General features: G+C 38.6%; 1 protein-coding gene across 1 annotated transcript; it reads left to right on the top strand.

Annotated features, from left to right (window-relative positions):
- Positions 1-169: 169 nt before the first annotated feature.
- Positions 170-11,016, top strand: LOC145492622 (somatostatin receptor type 5-like). The gene is made up of 2 exons (XM_081472047.1): positions 170-1,955; positions 7,829-11,016. The coding sequence occupies exon 2, from the start codon at positions 9,863-9,865 to the stop codon at positions 10,760-10,762; it is 900 nt and encodes a 299-aa protein (XP_081328173.1). The 5' UTR covers positions 170-1,955; positions 7,829-9,862; the 3' UTR covers positions 10,763-11,016.
- Positions 11,017-21,108: the final 10,092 nt, after the last annotated feature.

The raw sequence follows: 21,108 nt of genomic DNA, 5'->3' as shown, positions 1-21,108 counted from the left end.
GACATTTGCTGTGATTTGAAATAAAATCTATCGTAACTTTATATAATTTTCATTTTACTTGCATCGAATTTTTTTTATCCCAATAGTGATCAACTGATAGTTTCTCCTCTCATCAATATAAATCTGTAGATTGTCAAGTAGAAGCAGAGAGCCAGGAGAATGAAGATAATGAGAAACCAAGGTATATTTGCCGACTCTCTCAGCTGTAAGCTTTCCTTGAGGTATTGAAAACGCAGGGAAAAAAAGGAACACACTCCAGTGCATTTATTTTATCTTTTTTTTTTTATTCTATAGTCACGGCTGACTGAATAAACATATTTTTTCTTCTGAATCACAAAATTTTAATTACGAACATTAAAAGGAATAAACATGACAGTCGCATTGAATTAGGTTTGACTCCAGGAGATTGATTTAAATCCAAAACAACAAAGCATCTTTGACATTTTCCAATTTGCATTGCTTTTATCTTCAAAGCAGCATCTAACCGCGCTCAACAAAGTAACGTATCTTTGCACTATTCTCGACATATTGTCATTTGAATATAGTCTACGTCCTGTGGCTAAGTGTTTTTTAATAATAAAAATTTACATTACAAAACTAAGGTGCCTTTAGCTTAGGCAAAATATATGCAAGTGATAAAAAGCCGCTATTTAAATAACATTTTATCGGCCATGAAAATGTAACTATGCATCGACCTCTTTATTTGTGTAACTTACAGCTAGAAGTTGTAAATTCGATAGAAGCCCGAAGAAAATGTTTTTTCGCGGAGTCTTTTGTTCTCTTCTCCGAGATGAAATCAAAACAGTAGTTAATAATTCATAATAGCGGTTCTCCTTGAAGTTTCAGGCTAGCTGCTTGACATGAAATAAAATAAGTAAATAAAATAGTACAAAATAACACTCAATAATAATAAAAGACATATTTTAATAATAATATTTATGTCAAGTGATTGTATCAGAGCGCGGTCTTCAACTTCAGTATTTTACCTCTTTTAGACAAAGTTACATATATACATTCATTAAGGAACATTGAGAAACGCGCAGTTCGGCTTTGTTTGAATACCTGCACCGCATAGGGTTAAACATTCACTAAAAATAACGTGAAAAAAAGAACAACGATTAAAAAACTGAAAAAACAAGATGAAACGCAATACAATAAAATTTCACCTGCGTTTAACGTCGATCCCTATTTTCTTTATCTTGTTCAAATTTATTCATTCGTGGACTAGACTGTTCTAAACTTAAGTGTTTTCATTTTTTCTATACCATACACTTATTAAAGTAATTCTGCAGAAAACAAAAATAACCTTGAATATCATTTATTTTCAAGACCTTCGAGCGGTCTTGTATGTACGTGCTCTGGGTAATGTCAAGTTGGATTATGTTACAAATACATTTGGCAGAGTAAAGCAGAATTAGCATTCTGTCACCTTGAAGATAAGATCTCGAATTTAAGCATCGAGTCATGTTTCCAGAAACTGCCTCAGAGGGAAGAAATAGGAGTCATCAAGTACATATATTTGAAAGAATGTCGGTGGTTTTGCGCAGAACACTCACTTTCAACTTGATAACCGGACCGACTGTATCGCTCTGAAACACGATCCGCCATTATGCCGGGGCAGGTGCGTGTAGTATCTAATAAACGACTGTACGTTATTTGAAGTATTCATCGCTCTATTTGTCAGTTGAAGAAAGCTCGAAACACAGCTTTCCACTGAATCTTTCGCAATAGCACAAAATCGTATCAACTGAGTAAAAGATAAAACTGCTTTTGACACTTATGAACCCTGGTCGATTGGGACTACACGGCATCCCATTCCTCACCATCGCGGTTCACGATGCTAGCACTTGCCGAGGAAGATTTCTGCGGCTCCACGCCAAGCCTTTTCTTGCAAATATATAACAAAATGGCGGCGAGAAGAAAAACAATAAGTCCAACGAGGCCAAGAATAGCAGGTACGTTCATTGTTTTCCTTTGCACCCTATTGTGACGCCGAACATTCAGTCTTTTTCGCCCTTGCAATGTTCCGTTTTGTCCCTTTAACTTGTTATGGCCCAAACAATCGTTAAGCGTGATCGATCAAAATTTAACAAAACTGTTCTAGCTCACACTGATGAATCTTTGGCTGTTAAATCATAATGAAACTTGGTAAACCTCGAAGACGAGAGACCAGTAATCAGATTCAAAGGAATTACTTAAATATTTGGGCAAATTTTCAATGAAAAATCTCTGCGTGCTGCTTACGACGTGATGAAATGGAATCTTCCCGGCGTTTCTGCTTGTCTCGTTGTCCCTACAAATGCAAATACCCACCAGAGCAGAAAAGTTGCTTAGTCTTGTATACCTTGGTAATTATTAAAATTACTTATGCGACAGTCGGTTCGTCCTTGTGATAAACAAATGGATTGACATCTTTGAATACCGCATGACACGATTTCTAGGATCGCCTGTCTCTCTTTCGTTTCGTTTTGTTTTGTTTTGTTTTAACTGACAGCTTGTCACTTAAGTATATCAAAGAAATAAACCTTCCTTCTTGACAGCTTTTAAAGCGGTCGCAATATGTATATCATTAAAGTGCCAAAATGAATATGTCTGATTCTTAGTTTTCTCTCCTCCATTGTTTTCGCACGTACAGGAAGTGTTTGCCAATGACCTGATTTGTTTAACTCCAATCTGAAATTCTAAGTAGTGAAATATGGCGCATTCCCAACGAACAATGTTCACCTTACCTTTATTATTTTTTTTTTAAATAAAACTAGCAATTTATAATCTCTTATTTCCTTTCTTTTTACAAGAAATAAAATTTAAAATTCTAATTTACTGTCATGAAATCGTCGTTAAATCTCAACTCCAAACGTATCTCTTAAAAAAAAAATATAACAGAAAGCCTATTGGACGTCGATTTATATGTGAGATGTTACTCGTAGTAGATAAAACTAAAACCAACTGCAACAGCAGTTAGTAAGATGCGTGCACGCATGAGGCTGTGTGGAGTTGGTAATAACGCATCGCGACATTTTATTATGGGCCTTCTTGAATTCAAAAGTTTGTTTTCACTAGCGTAATAGGTATAAGAATAAGTAGCACCTTTTCTTAGGAATAGATCTTTTTACCCAGGCAGTGAAGCCTGGGTTTAAATTTCGGCTTTCTTTTTTTCCGTGTTCAGTCACAAATCGCCGTCTGGTCTCTAAAGCGCATGTGCCACCTGTGCATGCGTACAGCACCCGGAAATTACAGAGGTTGTCGTCGAGAAAAGTTAGCACGGATTCCATGATTTCTAGGGCGATGAAATCTATGGAGTTCCATCCCCGCCAAAAATCAAAGCTGATCACAACATTCAACTTGACAGTCTAACAATTAACTTGGCAAACATCAACATCATATTTCACTCTTCAACTTTGTACTTTGTATCACAATCATTGAAACTTTAAACATCAACTTTCAAAGTGACAGTTCAACGTTTAACTTTATCCGTCAACATTCATGTTAACATGTCAACAATGATCTTGACACATGGGCTGTCAGCGAAAGATGAAGTTTGAATCTCCAAGTCGAATGTTGAGTCACCAAAGGCGCACCAATCCCGCCAAAATTCAACTTGAGAATTCGACTTTCAAGTTGATAATTCAACATGAAATGTTACGTGTCAATATCCGTATTTAGCAATGAACATTGCTATTGCTGATGACGTAAATATGTTCGCCATGACGTAATGTTCAATTTTTCAAAGTTGGTTTCAACCTCGTTCCCAGGGTCCTCTCTCTTCCTCCCTCGAGAATGTACCCTGGTTGCGGGTGGTCACGTGTCTACGTATGCCAACCAAAGCCGCACAGAGGGTGGGTCCTCAACTTAAAGTTAGTCAACACTGTCTAGGGAGGTGAATGTTGCGCTGCTATACAGACGTTATTTATTTTGAAAGTGAAGCAAGTTGTTAGTCAGAGATCCTGCCTGACCAATGCTTCGTCGCTATGATCTGAACTTCTATGAGTATGAGATGCTAATTGAGAGGGAACTTTGCTTATTTTTCAATGCTTTTTTTAAAACCGTCAACAACCTGCTTCGGATTAGTTTAATCAGTTTTTCATAGCAAAATAATTAAGTAACCGTCAAATTATCGACGGGATGCATTCAGCTAAATGAGAAGCTAGTTTCTTGGCCGAAAATTGGACTTACCGCTAAAACAGTTTTAAAACGAAAGCCGTTGGATTTTACAAACGCGCGACCGATGTCGCTGTTGTCAAGTTCTTCATAAAATTTCTCACAGCAAGAGAACCGAATGACCGTCAAACTGTCGATTGGATGAATTCAATCAAATTCAAAGCTAGTATCTTGGCCCAACACTGGACTTATCAAACTCTACAAGAAGGTATCAATGTCTCCGTTTTGATTTTGCCGATCGAAAAATATAAGCTGCTTGATCAAGTTATTAGTATTCAGCACTCAGTCGTTGTTGATGTCAAGTTCTTCGTAATTTGTTTTCGCCGCAAGAGAATGGAATGACCGTCAAACTGTCGATGGGAGTAATTCAATGAAATTCAAAACTACCTTTGTGGACGAACAAACAACGTATTTAACTCTAAACGAATGAGTAAATACCTACGTTGTGATTTTGCCTAGTGAAAAATGAAATTAAATTCACCGCGCGGTTCATTAATTGTTGTGGTCGTCATTTTCAAGTTCTTTGTCAATTATTTTCACCACCACAAATTCCAAAGACCGTCCAACTATCCATGGGAAAATTCAGCCAAATGCAGGGCTAACCTTTAAGCCGAACTTTGATGCATTGAACTCCAATATCGAATGTGTCAATGCCTGCGCTGTGAGTTCGGCCGAGGTTACAAATTCCACTCCCTACTAGGCTCAGTAGGTAAGCTCAGTGGAGACAAACTTTAACTGTCCTGCCCCTCCCTCCAATCATTTTTCTGGAATCTGCAAAAAAAAAAAAAAAATCTAGCAGACACGTGACCAGCCGCAACCAGGGTACATTCTCGAGGGAGGAAGAGAGAGGACCCTGGGAACGAGGTTGAAACCAACTTTGAAAAATTGAACATTACGTTATGGTGAACATATTTACGTCATCAGCAATAGCAAGGTTCATTGCTAAACACGGATATTGACACATAACATTTCATGTTGAATTATCAACTTGAAAGTCGAATTCTCAAGTTGAATTTTGGCGGGATTGGTGCGCTCTTGGTGACTCAACATTCGACTTGGAGATTCAAACTTCATCTTTCGCTGACAGACCATGTGCCAAGATCATTGTTGACATGTTGACATGTTGACATGAACGTTGATGGATAAAGTTGAACGTTGAACTGTCACTTTGAAAGTTGATGTTTGAAGCTTCAATGATTGTGATACGAAGTACAAAGTTGAAGAGTGAAATATGATGTTGATGTTTGCCAAGTTAATTGTTAGACTGTCAAGTTGAATGTTGTGATCAACTTTGATTTTTGGCGGGGATGGAACTCCATAGAAATCACATACAAACGAACACACCGTTCAAGGTAGACCAACACTAAAGGACGTTAAGCGTTTTCGGAACGGGTCGCTGTAAACCTTACGAGAGATCAATTTACGAGCGAACATTTTGAGTGAATCATGAATCATGTTATACCAAAGGAGTCATCAACCGGGGCTATCAACTCTTCAACTTGATAAAAATCATCTTCAGAAGCGTCTTCGTATTTTTAGACGTGATCGGGAACCAAGCAGAATCCCAGCACGAGCTCAAGAACGTCTGAGCAACAAGAGCAGAAAGGTTAGAGAATTTGTTTACGAATTCATCTGTTCGAGTACACCTAAGTAAGATGCTTTGAGAAACTTCGTAAAGTATAATAAAGATAAAATCGCGATCTAAACGATATTCTCTCGTTATTTGCTTTTAACAGAGTTATGTGTCTTAATGAGAGTGAAACCCATGTAGCGAATTATTGTACATTTAAGCTGAAAGAAACTAATGTTTCTCAGTGACCCCAGCAAAACAATTCTTGGTTTGCACTGTCACGCAATCCTGACGCAATAAAAAATTTATTCGAAAACCATTTAGTGGATAAAATCAAGAAATTGTGATGTTATAGGAGATTAATAAAGATGACACTCCTCGAATTTTTAGGTCTGTGCGTTTTACCGAGCTCAGATATTCGTCGAAATATTTTGCACAAATTCACAGAGACCAGTATGGAACCGCCATGTTGGCGTACCTCCGCGGTGCGCCTACATTGCGGCCGGAAAATATTGTAAACATCTGGAACTTACTTTGGCTATCTAGGCGACTGATTATCTGTACTGAACAAACAAGCATTCACAGAAGCACTTTTACTAATACTTTAACTTCTAAATGGTCTAAAAATCACGAGATAAGTATATGATTTCGACAACCGCGTTCGTAGATCTATGTCACGCATCGCCATAATAATGAAATTCAAAATGTCTCGCTTGCTTGAGAAACGCAAATAACAACGACAACGGCTAAGGAAAATAGACTGAAACGTTTATAGGTTGATATAAAGACCTAGAATAAGCTATTAATCGATTCCAAGAAATGCAGTCAAAAGCAGAATTGCTTAAGCACATCAATTCGATTGAATTTCGTACAACTTCAAATGCAGAACATTTAGCTCAATTGCAATATAACTATTGCTTCTCAGTATAACGACTGCCTGGGTACACGCAGCAAAGCGTCTTGTTAATTTAGCTTCAGCGGTTTGTTTTCCCATTACAGACCACGTGATATTCTCTGGAGAATAGACCATTTTACAGTTGTCTGCTCAGTGACCTGGCCTTTGGATGGCAGCGAGGCTGGAGTTGACCTTGTTTTGATACAGACCTCATTGCTTTTGTTGTGTAAAACAAGTTGTTCTGATGCTAACTAGGTGCATTTACATGACAAAAACAATGAGGTTTGTATCAAAACAAGGTCAACTCCAGCCTCGCTGCCATCCAAAGGCCAGGTCTCTTAGCAGACAACTGTAAAATGGTCTATTGTTCTTTTATCCATCTAAAAAGTATTCATTCATATACGCGAAATTATTTGAAATTTGAAAGCAAGAATTCTCAAGAGTATCATCACATGGTCTGAATGGGGCGACAAACCGCCCAAGCTAAAGAGGTCTATTATTCCTGATCCTGGCGAAAGACGCTAATTTTCAACACTTTGCACTCAAGTTATGCGCTAGTAAAAATCAGTCATAACAGAAATAGAAACTAGTGCAGTTACTTGAAAAGGCTTTCTGGAATAATTCGGAGGTACTTTAATATTTAAAGGATGATTTCCAGTCTTTACTGCGCACTTCCGAGAGTTTGTTTACGTTTTCTGTTTTGATTCGTGTAAGACGTCACAAAATGTAACATTTCGCAACTAGAAACATGAACTAAATTCAAAGTTCCATGTCAACCGCCATTCTGGATGTGAAGCTTTATGCTTCGTTCTGTCCGACATCATGAGATGAAACAATTTAGTAGCTGTAAAACCAAAGAAACTGTTGAAAAAGAATTTTAAATGTTTTGAAGAAAAGGTATGTGATTCGTAACGAATAACATCGATTCGCATCTCATCAAGTGAGACTCACAAACATTGGGGTTCCGAGGCTGCGCAGAACGGATCGTTAATCATCTTTAAATAAGCTAATAGTTCTCCCTCATCAGGTTATGTAAAAGTGCGCGTCTTTTTTTATTTCGTATCTAGTTGAAATGTCTCAACTTGATCCATGGAAGAAAGCAAGATCTGATCAGTGCTGATAATAAAACCACATAGTATTACCCTTCACATGAACCTTAGAGGTATCATCGTTACTTGGCCCTTACTGACTGGTTTTGTTTCCAGGGAGCTACGGCTGAACAAAGGCGACCATTTGATGAGCTGAGCTGGCAAAAGATGTTGCACAGGTGGAAGGGGCTGTCTGGATGCTACACATCCTACAGTGTCCGATGGTATAGTGTGACCGATGGTGTAGTGTGGCCGATGGCATAGTGATCAGGGTAACTGATCAGGGTAACCACTGATCGGGGTAACGGACCGTAGGGCGGCTGTTACTCGTCTATCTTCATTCAAGCAGTAAATTGCGCTTACACTTTGTGTAACAATGTTTTACACGGAACGCCGGTGAGTTCATATTGCAGCTTATAGGCGGTGGAGCAGCGGGGGAGGCGGTGCAGGGGGGCCGTAGCCTCCCCTAAACGAAAATTCGGGGGAAGCAGCTCCCCAAGCATCGCCTTGCCGGTAATAATATCGTTAGCGCAGCATAAAATTGCTTTCCTAAAATATTCAAGCTCGTGATCTTTTATTTTCAAAAATCGTTTCATCAGGATCGCGCTTTGCTTGTGTCAAAAAATGTACGAAAAGGACATTTTGAAGAATTTTAAGAGGGTTATACGCTTGCCTTGCTTTTGGTATACGATGTGCACCCCACCCACCACTTTCCTTCTTTCTGTACCTACCGCCAAAATGCCTCAGTTTTTCTTGTAATCAGAGATCGGTATCTATTCCAAATGATTTTGAAACTGGCCAGATGACACCAACTGTCGGAACCGTGACGTGCTGTTGTTAGTAGCGTTTGTCGTGCCGATTATCATACTCAGATATATTTTGTTTTGTGTCGTCCCGACTAACCTCCCTTGGCTCTCATAAACACGAAGTTGTAAAGGAATACCAATTACATTTTGAATAAGTCATTGCATAAGTTTAATATCATATATACTGTAGGAGAAGGATATCATTACTTCACGAAAGAATTTTGCTCATTCAGTTATATCGCACAGAAGTCAAGCAGTCGAATCCCATTCCAGCCTGATTTTGTTGTTGTTGTTGTTGTTTTCGATTTTTGTTGTGACTACCATGTAGAGTGTGAAGTTCATAACTGGGACGATCTTACATGAAGTATGACCGAAAATGTTGTGTGCGATGTATTTCATATTTACAATCCAGGAATAGTGAACGCTTGTCTCAGAGAAAAACGAATTACAATCCGGCTGCGAGTATCGTTCCGAAGGGAGAGAATGATTCCTCGTCAAAGAGGCGACTAGAAAGAAATATTTAAAAGCAAAGATCCCAACAGGGTACTTTTTGTAAGAGGTCACTATGGTCGACAATGTCAACAGTTAAAAATAATAATAATCATCATCATCATAGTTGCAATAAAATTATTACAAGCAAAAATAACCATATTAATAACAGCTGGTGGAACTGAGGAAGTATATTCTTGCATATTAATTTGTTGAAGTTAAATTACACATGTCTTGTGTGTACGAAAACTGCATTTTCATTGCGAAAACACGTAAACAGCTCCGCTGAGACTAAAGTTAATCAAGATAGAAGTTCCGGTAAGATCAAAGGAAAGACTGTTTTCAAAGTAAAGAAAGAAATATTTACATTTGAACATTTATTCGTCGTGGGTGATAGTTCCGGGGCCCCATCAGTCGGCCTGACAAGTAAGGGATTTTCTTTCTTTTGAGTTTACTTACTGAAAGTGCATTTGGGGGGTTATTCAAATAAACTAGTTTTAATTAAAACCTAGGAGATTTTTACAGTAATACAGTAATTAAAGTGTAGTGACCAAGGTGTTCCACATGGGTGGTTTTATCAGATAGACAGTCTTTTTGTGGCAAAGGAGGCTTCATTTTTGCCTTGCCAACGAAAACGACCGCATCTGGTGAGTGGGAACAGGATTATCAAGAGATTCAAGCTTCAAAAGATTTAATTTGGTTGGAGAACTTGGCCAACGCAAAAGCTAAGAGCTTCATCGTAAGTCTTTTAGCTCATCGTCTCGACTTAAAGGGGCAAAAATATTATAACAATTGTACAGAAAACATCGAGGACTAAAGGAAGAAGAAGAAGAAGAAAAACAAAAACAAAAACACAATGACCCAGGGTCTCGAAGATAGAAATACAGCGACTGTGGTTTCAGAGACTGCCATATTTTCGGTGGTGATGATTCTTTCACTCGTTGGAAATCTTCTGGTCTGCTTTGCTGTATACAGAAACCCGAGGCTACGCTGTCCAAGTAACTACTACATCATCTCCTTGGCTATGAGCGACATTCTACAAGCTCTGTGCACGATGCCACTATCTGTTGCTTTCCTAGCATCAAGCAGATGGCCGTTTGGGACTTCTCTGTGTTATGTCTCGGCCGTTTCGAAGTTATCTCTGGCGAAAATCTCCTTATACACAATGGCACTCATGGCACTGAACAGATATTACAAAATTGTGAAGGCGTCCAAGTATCAAGCTACATTCAAAAAGAAATTCATCATTGTAACTACGTCGATGGCCTGGGTAACTCCAATTTTTGTATGGCTTCTCGCTGCGTTTGCGTTCGGTTTCAACGCCGAACCAAAACCGCAGTTTGGAGTTTGCATACTGGACTTTCATCAGTTAGTTGGTTTCGCTATGCCTTCTCTGATCGTTTTCTTTTACTTGCCCTATTTTATCATCGCTTTTTGTTACTGGAACATTTACAGAGTGGTTAACACGCACAATTCCAGTGTGTCCTGGCAAAGTTCAAACATTCACGATATTAAGGTTAGCAAGACTTTGTTCGTCACAGTCATCGGCTTTGCTAGTCTTTGGATGCCAGTCCATGTTATTCTCATCACGTCAATTCAAGTAACACTACCACGTGAGCTCACACTTCTTGGAACCCTCCTGGTTTTCTCGTCGAGTTGTGTCAACCCTTTCATTTATGGTTTTATGAATCGTGCATTCAAACACGAGTTCAAGAAATGTTTGATGCTAAAAAGAATGCACCGAGTAAGCCCGTAATTTAGTTCAGAACGTAACAAAATAAAATCTTTTCTTGGCCAACCCTAAAGTATTGCGGACTTCCGATCTCTTGTGATTTGCGGGCTCCGTTCATTTTGTGTTTTGAGTTCTGCAGAGGTTTTTACGCCAATTTTGGTGTCAAAAATTGGAACAGAATTGAACAATCTGTCAGAGATACACCTTCACAGAAGCGCTTTTAAATGGAAATCCAAAGAAAAATGACATTAAAAAACTCCGCTAATGAACATTTTAATGCACGTACTGATTTATTTATTAATTATTAGGTTTACCCTCTGGTTTAAGATTAGCTTAGGGAGGGCCATTATGTAAAGTACTGAGTCATCAGTAATTAATATTACCCTCTAAAATAAAATGTTATTATTATTATTATTGTTATTATTGTTATTTTTTTTAAATATAATAATAATGTTCATTAGTGGCTTATAAAAAATTACAACTGTAAAAATTCTTAGGACAATATATGTCAGGGAAATACTAACTTACAAACGAATTACAAATTACACTCATTCTTTACAACCCTTATAAATTTGTCTATTGTCATTTGTCCAAAAAATTTAAATAAGAATAGTAAAAAATACTGTACACATTTAAATGACAAAAACTCTACTTTAAAAATACACTGTAGCTATATCCAGGTCCACTTCTTGGCTCAGTGTTCGTGGCTTCGGCTAGAGTTCCCCAGAAATAGCAATTAGAAATAGAAATAGAATTATTATTATTATTATTATTATTATTATTATTATTATTATTAGAAGTGTTATCATGATTTACACGCACGATATTCCGCTCATTCTCGTCCCCATAGCCTTTTTCGCTTCTCTTAGCTGGGGAGACCTCGGCACCAATATCGAAGGGCTCTGGGGACATAGGATTTCCGAGTCCTAGATTCTAGGACTTCCGGTCTTCATGTATGCAGTCGTAATGTTTCTATATACTGTATAGGATTGTCAATGGCGGCGGTCGCGGCAGGATTCGAGGAATCTTTGTTTCAGCATAGGCGGCCCAGAGGGTGAGTACGATTGCGTTACAATTTTAGCCGTTTATAAGACAATGTATGAGAATGCTTCGAAAATTACTCTAAATGCTACGTATAGAAAATAATTTGAATAAAATGGCTTACCTTATGTTTGCATTGCGTTATTTTGATTCTCTGGGTTCCTGGAGGTGGTTTAGAGCCATTTAGGCGAGTTTTACTTTCTGGTGGTTTGCTTCCCCTAAAGAGAAACGAAAGGCGGGCGATCCACTGGCCCGACGGGCCGCACTCAAAGCTCCGTTAATTCCAAAAAATGGTCTAATCTCCTCAAAATTGCCTCATGGCAGCCGTCGATAACTCTTCTTCCCAGTCGCTTTCTCCCAAGATTCCAAAGTTTATCTTAACTGCCCGAGAATCGCTGGTTTTCCAGCTCTTGCTTTCCTTTTCTGCTCCGTCTCGATCCGTAACCGATTATCTTGGCCACAGGATTTGAATTTCGAGCTTAACGACCTCGCCATCGTGACAAAGTCGCCTCTAAACGTCGAGAGGTATGCACGGGGCACTGGTCAGTCACTCGTTGCCATCTCTCGCTACAGTCAACAGTGTTTTTGAGCGCTAAATTCAGCTGAACATTGTTTGCTCCTTGTATTTTTGCAGTTAACGGTACTTTTAGGCGCTAATTTCAGTTATACACCGTTGTACGGTGCAATTTGCATGATCAAAAAATTCCCCATGCCTCTCGACGGTTGCAGGCAACTTTGTCACGATGGCGAGGTCGTTAAGCTTGAAATTCAAATCCTGTGGCCAAGATAATTGGTTATGGATCGAGACGGAGCAGAAATGGAAAGAAAGAGCTGGAAAACCAGCGATTCTCGGGCGGTTAAGATAAACTTTGGAATCTTGGGAGAAAGCGACTGTGAAGAGGAGTTATCGACGGCTGCCATGAGACAAGTTTGACGAGATTAGACCATTTTTGTGGAATTAACGGAGCTTTGAGTGCGGGCCGTCGGGCCAGTGGGTCGCCCGCCTTTCGTATCTCTTTAGGGGAAGCAAACCACCAGAAAGTAAAACTCGCCTAAATGGCTCTAAACCACCTCCAGGAACCCAGGGACATCAAAATAACGCAATGCAAACATAAGGTAAGCCATTTTATTCAAATTATTTTCTACTCGTAGCATTTAGAGTAATTTTCGAAGCATTCTCATACATTGTCTTATAAACGGCTAAAATTGTAACGCAATCGCCAACAGCATAATGTCATGTATTGATCGTATTCAACGTCTGGGCCGCCTGTGGTTTCAGGCCTTTAATGGTGTCAATTTGGAGAATGTTTCCGTCAGTGTAGGACGGAAAGAGGCGATAAGGAACATTGTTGTTTTAAAGAAAGAACACTCTAATTTTTTTACCTTTGGCAAGTCATTGACTCTTCAGTTATTGCCCCTTGTTTTTGATACCTGGCATGGAGCAACTGAATCGTTTATTTTGGTTGTTTTGCCTTTAAATACCTTGATGTGAGAGCAGACCGTGAAGCTAAACGATTTGCAGGTCAGCTGTCTAATGGTTCGGTATACTGTCGCCCCGCACTGTCATTAAGCGAGGCTGAAACTAAAGTTATGAACTAATCGAAAGGACGCTGAGGACGAAGCCTAGCAAAAAAGGAATTTATATTTTACTAACGAATTTCGCGGTTCTCTAGATCTGTTCAGTGCGCCAATAGCTCTAAAAACGTGCTCAAGCTAAAAATACAATGACAACGTACAATTCCAAAAGGAAATGCGAAAAATTAGTCGTCGTCGTTCGCGTTCCTCCTGACTACACACAACTTGGCCATTTCACGTTCTTCTTTTACTGAAGACGGCAAAGAAATGTGCAAAGATTTATAATGCACGTGCACAGCCATTGTTTTGCTCATTAAATCTTTTGTTTGGTGACGTTCTCGTTGCCGGCGTCGTCGTGGTTTGCTCAAGTTCCCTAATGTCTATTTGCCTTCATTTACATATGGCCTTCTTTTGCAGAGTTAACAATAGATCTTTCCCGCATTCCAACAAACAATGGCGCCAAGTCGAGGTCAGAGTGGACAAAAATACAGGTGTATGAAAATGTTCACCCCGACCTCGCTCTGGTGCCATTGTTCGAACGCACTGAAGTGGAATGCGGGAAAGGTCTTTTAAGTTGGGGATTTATAGTGACGCCTCAATTTTCACAACACACAGCATGACGAGATTCGTGAGACTCTACCCAGCGGGACATGGTTTCTAATTTGCGCTGACGTCATGGTGCTTGTGCTCATCAGATAACAAATCTGTCATTACTGTTCACACTTCCAAACAAGGGTCACACTTATAAAAACGGTCACATTTGTAAAAATGGGTCATACTAGGAGAAAAGGGGGTCACACTTGGAAAAAAGAGTCACACTTCGAAAATGGGTTACACTTGAAAAAACTGTTCACACTTGGAAAAAAGGGTCACACTTCTAGAAATGGGTTACACTTAGAAAAAAAGGGGTCATACTTGTAAAAATGGGTCACACTCAAAAAATAAGGCACACTTGGAATAAAGGGGAACAGACTTGGAAAAATGAGTCACACTTGGAGGAATGGGTCACACTTAAAAGGGTTTATTACACCTGGAAAAATGGTTCACACTTGGAAAAAAGGGGTCACACTTGAAAACGTGTATTACACCTGTAAAAATGGGTCACATTTCGACAAATGGGTCACACGTGGAAAAATCAGTCAGACCTGAAGAAAAATGGTAAATTTAGAAAAATGGTTCACACTTAGAAGAGTGGGTCAAATTTGGAAAAATGTGTCACACTTGGAAAAAGGACTCACATTTGGCAAAAAAGGTCACGCTTGTAACAATGGGTCAATGGAAAACAATGGTCACACTTGGAACAATGGGTCAGTTTAAAACAAGGATCACACTTGGAAAAATGGGTCACATTTGAAAAAATAAACTACACTTGGAAGCATGAGACACATTTCAAAAAATAGGTCACACTTACAAAAGTGGGTCATACGTAAAAAAAGTTAGACTTGGAAAAAAGGGCTTCACACTTGCAAAAATGGGTCAAACTTGTAAAAATGGGTCACACTTCGAAAAAAGGGTCACACTTGTAAAAATGGATCCCACTTCGAAAAAAGAGTCACACTTGTAAAAATGGGTCACTCTTCAAATAATGGGTCACACTTAGAAAACAGGAGGACATACTCGGAAAAATGGGTCAAAATTTTAAAAAAATCACTTTCGGAAAAATGGGTCAAACTTAGAAAAGCAAGTCATTCCTAGAAAAATGGATCACACTTGTAAAAATGGGTCACTCTTCAAATAATCGGTCACACTTGGAAAAAAGGAGGACACACTCGGAAAAATGGGTCAAAATTTTAAAAAAATCACTTTCGGAAAAATGGGTCAAACTTAGAAAAGCAAGTCATCCCTAGAAAAATGGGTCACACTTGGAAAAAAGGGTTACACTTTTAAAAAAATTGGTTACACTTGGAAAAATGGACCACACTTGTAAAAATTGGTCACGCTTAGACAAAAGCAAACACTTGTAAAAATGGGTCAAACTTAAAAAAGAAACATTTGGAGAAATGGGTCACACTTAGAAAAGTAAGTCATCCCTGGAAATATGTGTCACACTTGAAAAAAGGGTTGCACTTTGAAAAATGGGTTACACTTAGAAAAATTGATCACACTTGGAAAAAAGCTCACACTTGTAAAACTGGGTCTCATTTAAAAAATGGGTCACACTTGGAAAAGGGCTCCACAATTGGGAAAATAGGTGACACTTGAAAAATGGGTCACACTAAAAAAATGAAAACCCTTGAAAAAAATTGGTCACATTTGGAAAAATGTAGCATATTTGGAAAAATGAGTCACTCTTGAAAAAATGGGTCACATTTTAAAAAGAGGGGACACTTGGAAAAATGGGTCAAACTTGGAATAAATGGGTCACACTTAGAAAAGTGGGTCAAACTTGAAAATATGGGTCACACTTGGAAAAATGGGGTTCACACTTCCAGAAATGGGTCACACTTGGAAAAAAGCTCACACTTGTAAAAATGGGTCACACCTGAAGAAATGGGTCACACTTGGAGGATAGGGGGTCACACTTGCAAGAAAAGAGTCACACTTGGAAAAATGGGTTACATTTGGAAAAATGGGTCATACTTGGAATAAAGGGTCACACTTCTAAAAATGGGTCACACTTGGAAGAAAGCTCACTCTTGTAAAAATGGGTCACATTTAAAAAATGGGTCATACTTGGAATAAAAGGGGTAAACATTTGGAAAAATAGGTGACACTTGGAAAAATGAGTCACACTTAAAAAATAAGGCACTCTTGGAAAAAGGGAAGCAGACCTGGAAAAATGAGTCACATTTGGAGGAATGGGTCACACTTAGAAAAGTGTATCACACCTGGAAAAATGGGTCACACTTGGAAAAAAGGGTCACACGTTTAAAAAAGGGTTACACTTGGAAAAACGAGTCACATTTTGACAAATGAGTCACACTTGGAAAAAATCGGTTAGACTTGAAAAAAATTGGTAACATTTAGAAAAATTTGTCACACCTAGAAGAGCGGGTCACACTTGGAAAAATGGGTGACACTTGGAAAACAGGGTACACACTTGAAAAAATGGGTCAAACTTGGAAAAAATCAAATTTGGAAAAATGGGTCACACTTAGAAAAGTCAGTCATTCCTGGAAAAGTGGGTCACACTTGGAAAAAGGTCACACTTGTAAAAATGGGTCACATTTAAAAAATGGGTCATGCTTGGAATAAAAGGGGTAAACATTTGGAGAAATAGGTGACACTTCGAAAAATGGGTCACAATTCGAAAAATGATTCTGACTTAGAAAATTGGGTCACCCTTGGGAAATTGGGTCACACTTCGAAAAAAGGATCAAACTTTGGAAAATGGGTCACACCAGGAAAACTGGGTCACACTTAAAAATGGGAACCCTTGAAAAAAATTGGTCACATTTGGAAAAATTTAGCATATTTGAGAAAATAACTCACCCTTAAAAAAAATAAGTCACACTTGGAAAAAGGGGAGACACACTTGCAAAAATGGGTCAAACTTGAAAAACTGGGTCACACTTGGAAACAAAGGTTAAGTCAAACTTTGAAAAATGGGTTACACTTAGAAAAATGGATCATCCCCGGAAAAATGGGTCACACTTAGAAAAGTAAGTCATCGCTAGAAAAATGGGTCACACTTAGAGAAAAGGGTTACACTTTGAAAAATGGGTTACACTTGAAAAAAATGGGTCACACTTGGAAAAAAGCTCACACTTGTAAAAATGGGTCACATTTTCAAAAAAAGGGGCACAGCTGGAAAAAAGGCGTACACACTTGGAAAAATAAGTGTCACTTTGAAAAATGGGTAACATTTAGAAAAAATGGGTCTCCCTTAGAAACGTGGGTCACCCCTGTAAAAGTGTGTCACACATGGAAAAATGGGTCACTTTTGTAGAAATGGGTCAGAATAATAAAAAAGGATCAAACTTCAAAAAATGGGCCAAACCTGGAAAAAACGATCACGCTTATAAAAATGGGAAAAATGGAAAGGGGGTCACACTGAAAAATCAGTCACGTTTCAAAAAATAGGTCACAGTTGTTAAAATGATTCACACTTAGAAAAGGGGTAACAATTGTAAAAACGCGTCAAACTTAAAAAAAAACAAACATTATATGCAGCACATATAATGTCATTTTATATCGAGCCATTTTCTTGACTGTTGGTAATAGACGTCAAGGTTATTTGGGTGGATCAGGAATGGCAGATCACTTAGGTACCTCCAATCAGATGAAAGTGGGCGGGCGCACTGATATTACTTAGATCGCGTGCACTGTTAATTTCGGCCTCCTCGCCATTCAACGGCAACGCCAGGCTTAACAGAACTTTCGGGTTTCCCTCCACCTCCCCTGCTCCAGCCAAATATCTTGTGAGTTGATTGTCCATGTGGCGGTTTTTTCGTGCCCCACCTTTGCTGAAGATATCATCAAATGCTTGTTATTTTAAGATAGGATATTTGAGAAAAATAAACGTCACGCTAGTGGCCTTATTTACACCAGAAAGTTGCTTGCTCACGGTGTTTGCTTAACTTATTAGACGTGCTTCAGCAAACGAGCGCGACGAGAGCAGTCCCCAAACCCTTCCGACGAGTAAAATGGAACGAGATAAAAATGTTTTACACTTGGAAAAAGGGGACACACTTGGAAGAAAGGGTCGCTATTGGAAAAATGGGTCACACTTAAAAAAAGGTGTCACATTTTGGAAAACGGTTACACCTCGAAAAATGGGTAAAACTTGGAAAAAATAGGTCACAGTCAAATTTGGAAAAATGGGTCACTATTAGAAAAGTGGGTCACACTTAGAAAAAACCTCACACTTAAAATTTGTCACACTTCAAAACATGGGTAACACTCGGAATAAAGGGTTGCACTTGAAAAAATAGGTCTGACTTGGAAACATGGGTCACACTTGGAAATAAAGAGTAAAATTTGCAAAAATAGGTCATATTGCAAACATAGGTCACACTTGGAAAAAATAGTTAACACTTGGAAAAATGGGTGGCACATGCAACAATGTGTAACATTCGGAAAATTGGGTGACACTTTGAAAAAAGGGGGGCACACCTGGAAAAAGTTGTACTTCGAAAAATGGGTCACTCTTGGAAAATAGTTAACACCTGGAAAAATGGGTTACATTTGAAAAATTGCTCACTCCTGAAAAAAATGGGTCGCACTTTCAAAATTGGGTCACACTTGGAAAAATGGGTCACATTTATTAAAAAGGTCACATGTGAAAAAATGAGTCAAAGTCGAAGAATTGGAACACCCTTGGAAAGAGGGTCACACTCGGAAAAATGGGTCACACTTGGCAAAATGGTTCATACTAAAAAAGGGGGGTTCACAGTTGGAAAAATGGGTCACACTTTGAAAAATGGGCCACACTTGGAAAAATGGGCACACTTGAAAAAATGGGTCGCGCTTGGAAAAATGGGTTTCACTTGGAAAAATCGGTCACGTTGGAAAAATGGGTCACACTAAATAAAAAAAACGATCCAACTTGGAAAAATGGGTCACATTTCGAAAATGGGTCAAACTCGGATAACAGGGTCTTACTTGGCAAAATGGGGCACACTTCAAAAAATGGGTCACTTTTCTAAAAATTGGTCACACTTGGAAATATAGGTCACACTTTGAAAAAATTCACACTTGTAAAAATGGGTCAAACTTGTGAAAAGGGCTCACACTTCGAAAAATGGGCCAGATTTGGAAAAAAGACCACACATGGAAAAATGGGTCACACTTGGAAAAAGGGTCAGACTTGGAAAAATGGGTCACACTTGGATAACTGGGTCACACTTGGAAAAATGGGTCACCTTTATAAACAAAGTCACATGTGGAAAAATGGGTGAAACTTGAAAAACGGGAACCCAATTTGAAAAAGATTCACACTGGGAAAAAGGGTCAAATATGTGAAAATGGGTCAGACTTGAAGAAAAAGGGTCACACTTAGAAAAAAACGGTCAAACTTCGAAAAATGGGCCGCACTTTAAAAAATGGGTCACACTCGGGAAAAAGGCTCACACTTGAAAAATTGGGTCACACTTTGAAAAATGGGTCACACTTGGTAAAAAGGGTCACGCTTGCAAAAATGGGTCATATTAGGAAAAATGGGTTACACTTGGAATAATAGGACAACTTTGGAAACATGGGTCACAGAGAGAACAATGGGTAACATTCGGAAAATTGGGTGAGACTTGGAAAAAGGGTTACACTTCGACAAATTGGGTACGCTTGAAAAAATTAGTAACACTTGGAAAAATTGATCACACCTGAAAAAATTGGTCACTTTTGGAAAAATGGGTAACGCTTGAAAAATGGGTCACACTTTGAATAATGGGTCACACTTGCAAAAATGGGTCACATTTATCAAAGAAAGGTCACATATGGAAAATGGGTCAAACTTGAAAAAATGGACAACAGTTGGGAAAAGGGTCACTTTGGAGAAAGGGTCACATTTGGGAAAGTGGGTCACACTTGAATAAAAGGTTCAACCTGGGAAAAATGGGCCACACTTGGAAAAATCGGTGACACTTGGAAAATATTCACACTTGGACAAATATGTTATGTTATCTCTGTTTTGCCAGAGTATTAATCGAGTGGAAACTAAACTGGCACTGAACTTCAAACGTCGTACAATTTTATTTGTTCACACGAATACGAGTTTGACTAGGAAAAATGACAAGCAAATAGAAAATGAATAAAACAATAATAAGTGAAGGAAGCTAGGCAAAAAGTAAAGAAAACCATAAGAAACACGACTTACGGAAATTCCACCAGATTGATAAAGTAGGAATTAAACAGATCCTGGATACGTACGCGATGCACAATTTGCTCGAACGGATTTACCAGCTATTTTAAAATAACGAAACCGTCGCTCTTTAATTCGTATAGGTATGCGTGGGAAAAATGCAAATTATTTGTCACGTACGGAAATTCTGATTTGCATAGGGAGTGAAAACAATAAGAAGCAACGTAAGTATGTTACAGATAACAGATAACACTTTTAAAATGGATCATACTTCAAAAAGGGGGTTCACAGTTGCAAAAATGGGTCACACCTTGAAAAATTGGCCACACTTGAAAAAATGGGCTCACTTGGAAAAATGGGTCACTCTAAGAAAAATAGGTCACATTTGGAATAGCGAGTTACACTCGGAAAAATGGCTCACAATCAGTAAAGTAGGTCACACTTAAAAAAAAAATGAGTTATACTTAAAAGAGGGTTCATACTTTCAAAAATGTGCCAGAAAAATGGGTCACAATTGGAAAAATTGAGCATACTTGAAAAAATGGGTCACACTTGAAAAAATGATTTACACTTACAAAAAAGGGTCACACTTGTACGAATGGGCAACACTTGTAAAAATGGGTCACATTTAAAACTGAAGGGGGTCAAACTTAGTAAAATAGGTCACACTTCGAAAAAAGTATCACACTTGGAAAAAACGGTTACACTCTGAAAAATGGGTCACACTTGGAAATCTTTGTCACAATTAAAATATGGGAACCCTTGAAAAAAATGGGTCACATCTAGAAATATGGGTCACACTTTGAAAAATTGGCGACACTTGAGAAAACTGGCACACTTGGAAATATGGGTCACATTTGGAATAACGAGTTACAGTTGGAAAAATGGGTCACACTCAGAAAAGTAGGTCACCCTTAAAATATGGGTCATACTTTAAAAAAAGGGGCTTCAAAGTTGGAAAAATGGGTCAGACTTGGAAAAATGGGTCACACTTGGAAATTAGGCACATTTGAAA

This window comes from Orbicella franksi, chromosome 7 (genome assembly GCF_964199315.1).
Source record: "Orbicella franksi chromosome 7, jaOrbFran1.1, whole genome shotgun sequence".
NCBI classification, from domain to species: domain Eukaryota; kingdom Metazoa; phylum Cnidaria; class Anthozoa; order Scleractinia; family Merulinidae; genus Orbicella; species Orbicella franksi.
Note: the sequence above shows the minus strand (reverse complement) of the source record. Positions and strands in the feature narration are given on the sequence as shown.

Coding starts and splice junctions, on each gene's coding strand:
- LOC145492622 (XM_081472047.1), top strand. CDS start 9,863: ATGACCCAGGGTCTCGAAGATAGAAATACAGCGACTGTGGTTTCAGAG.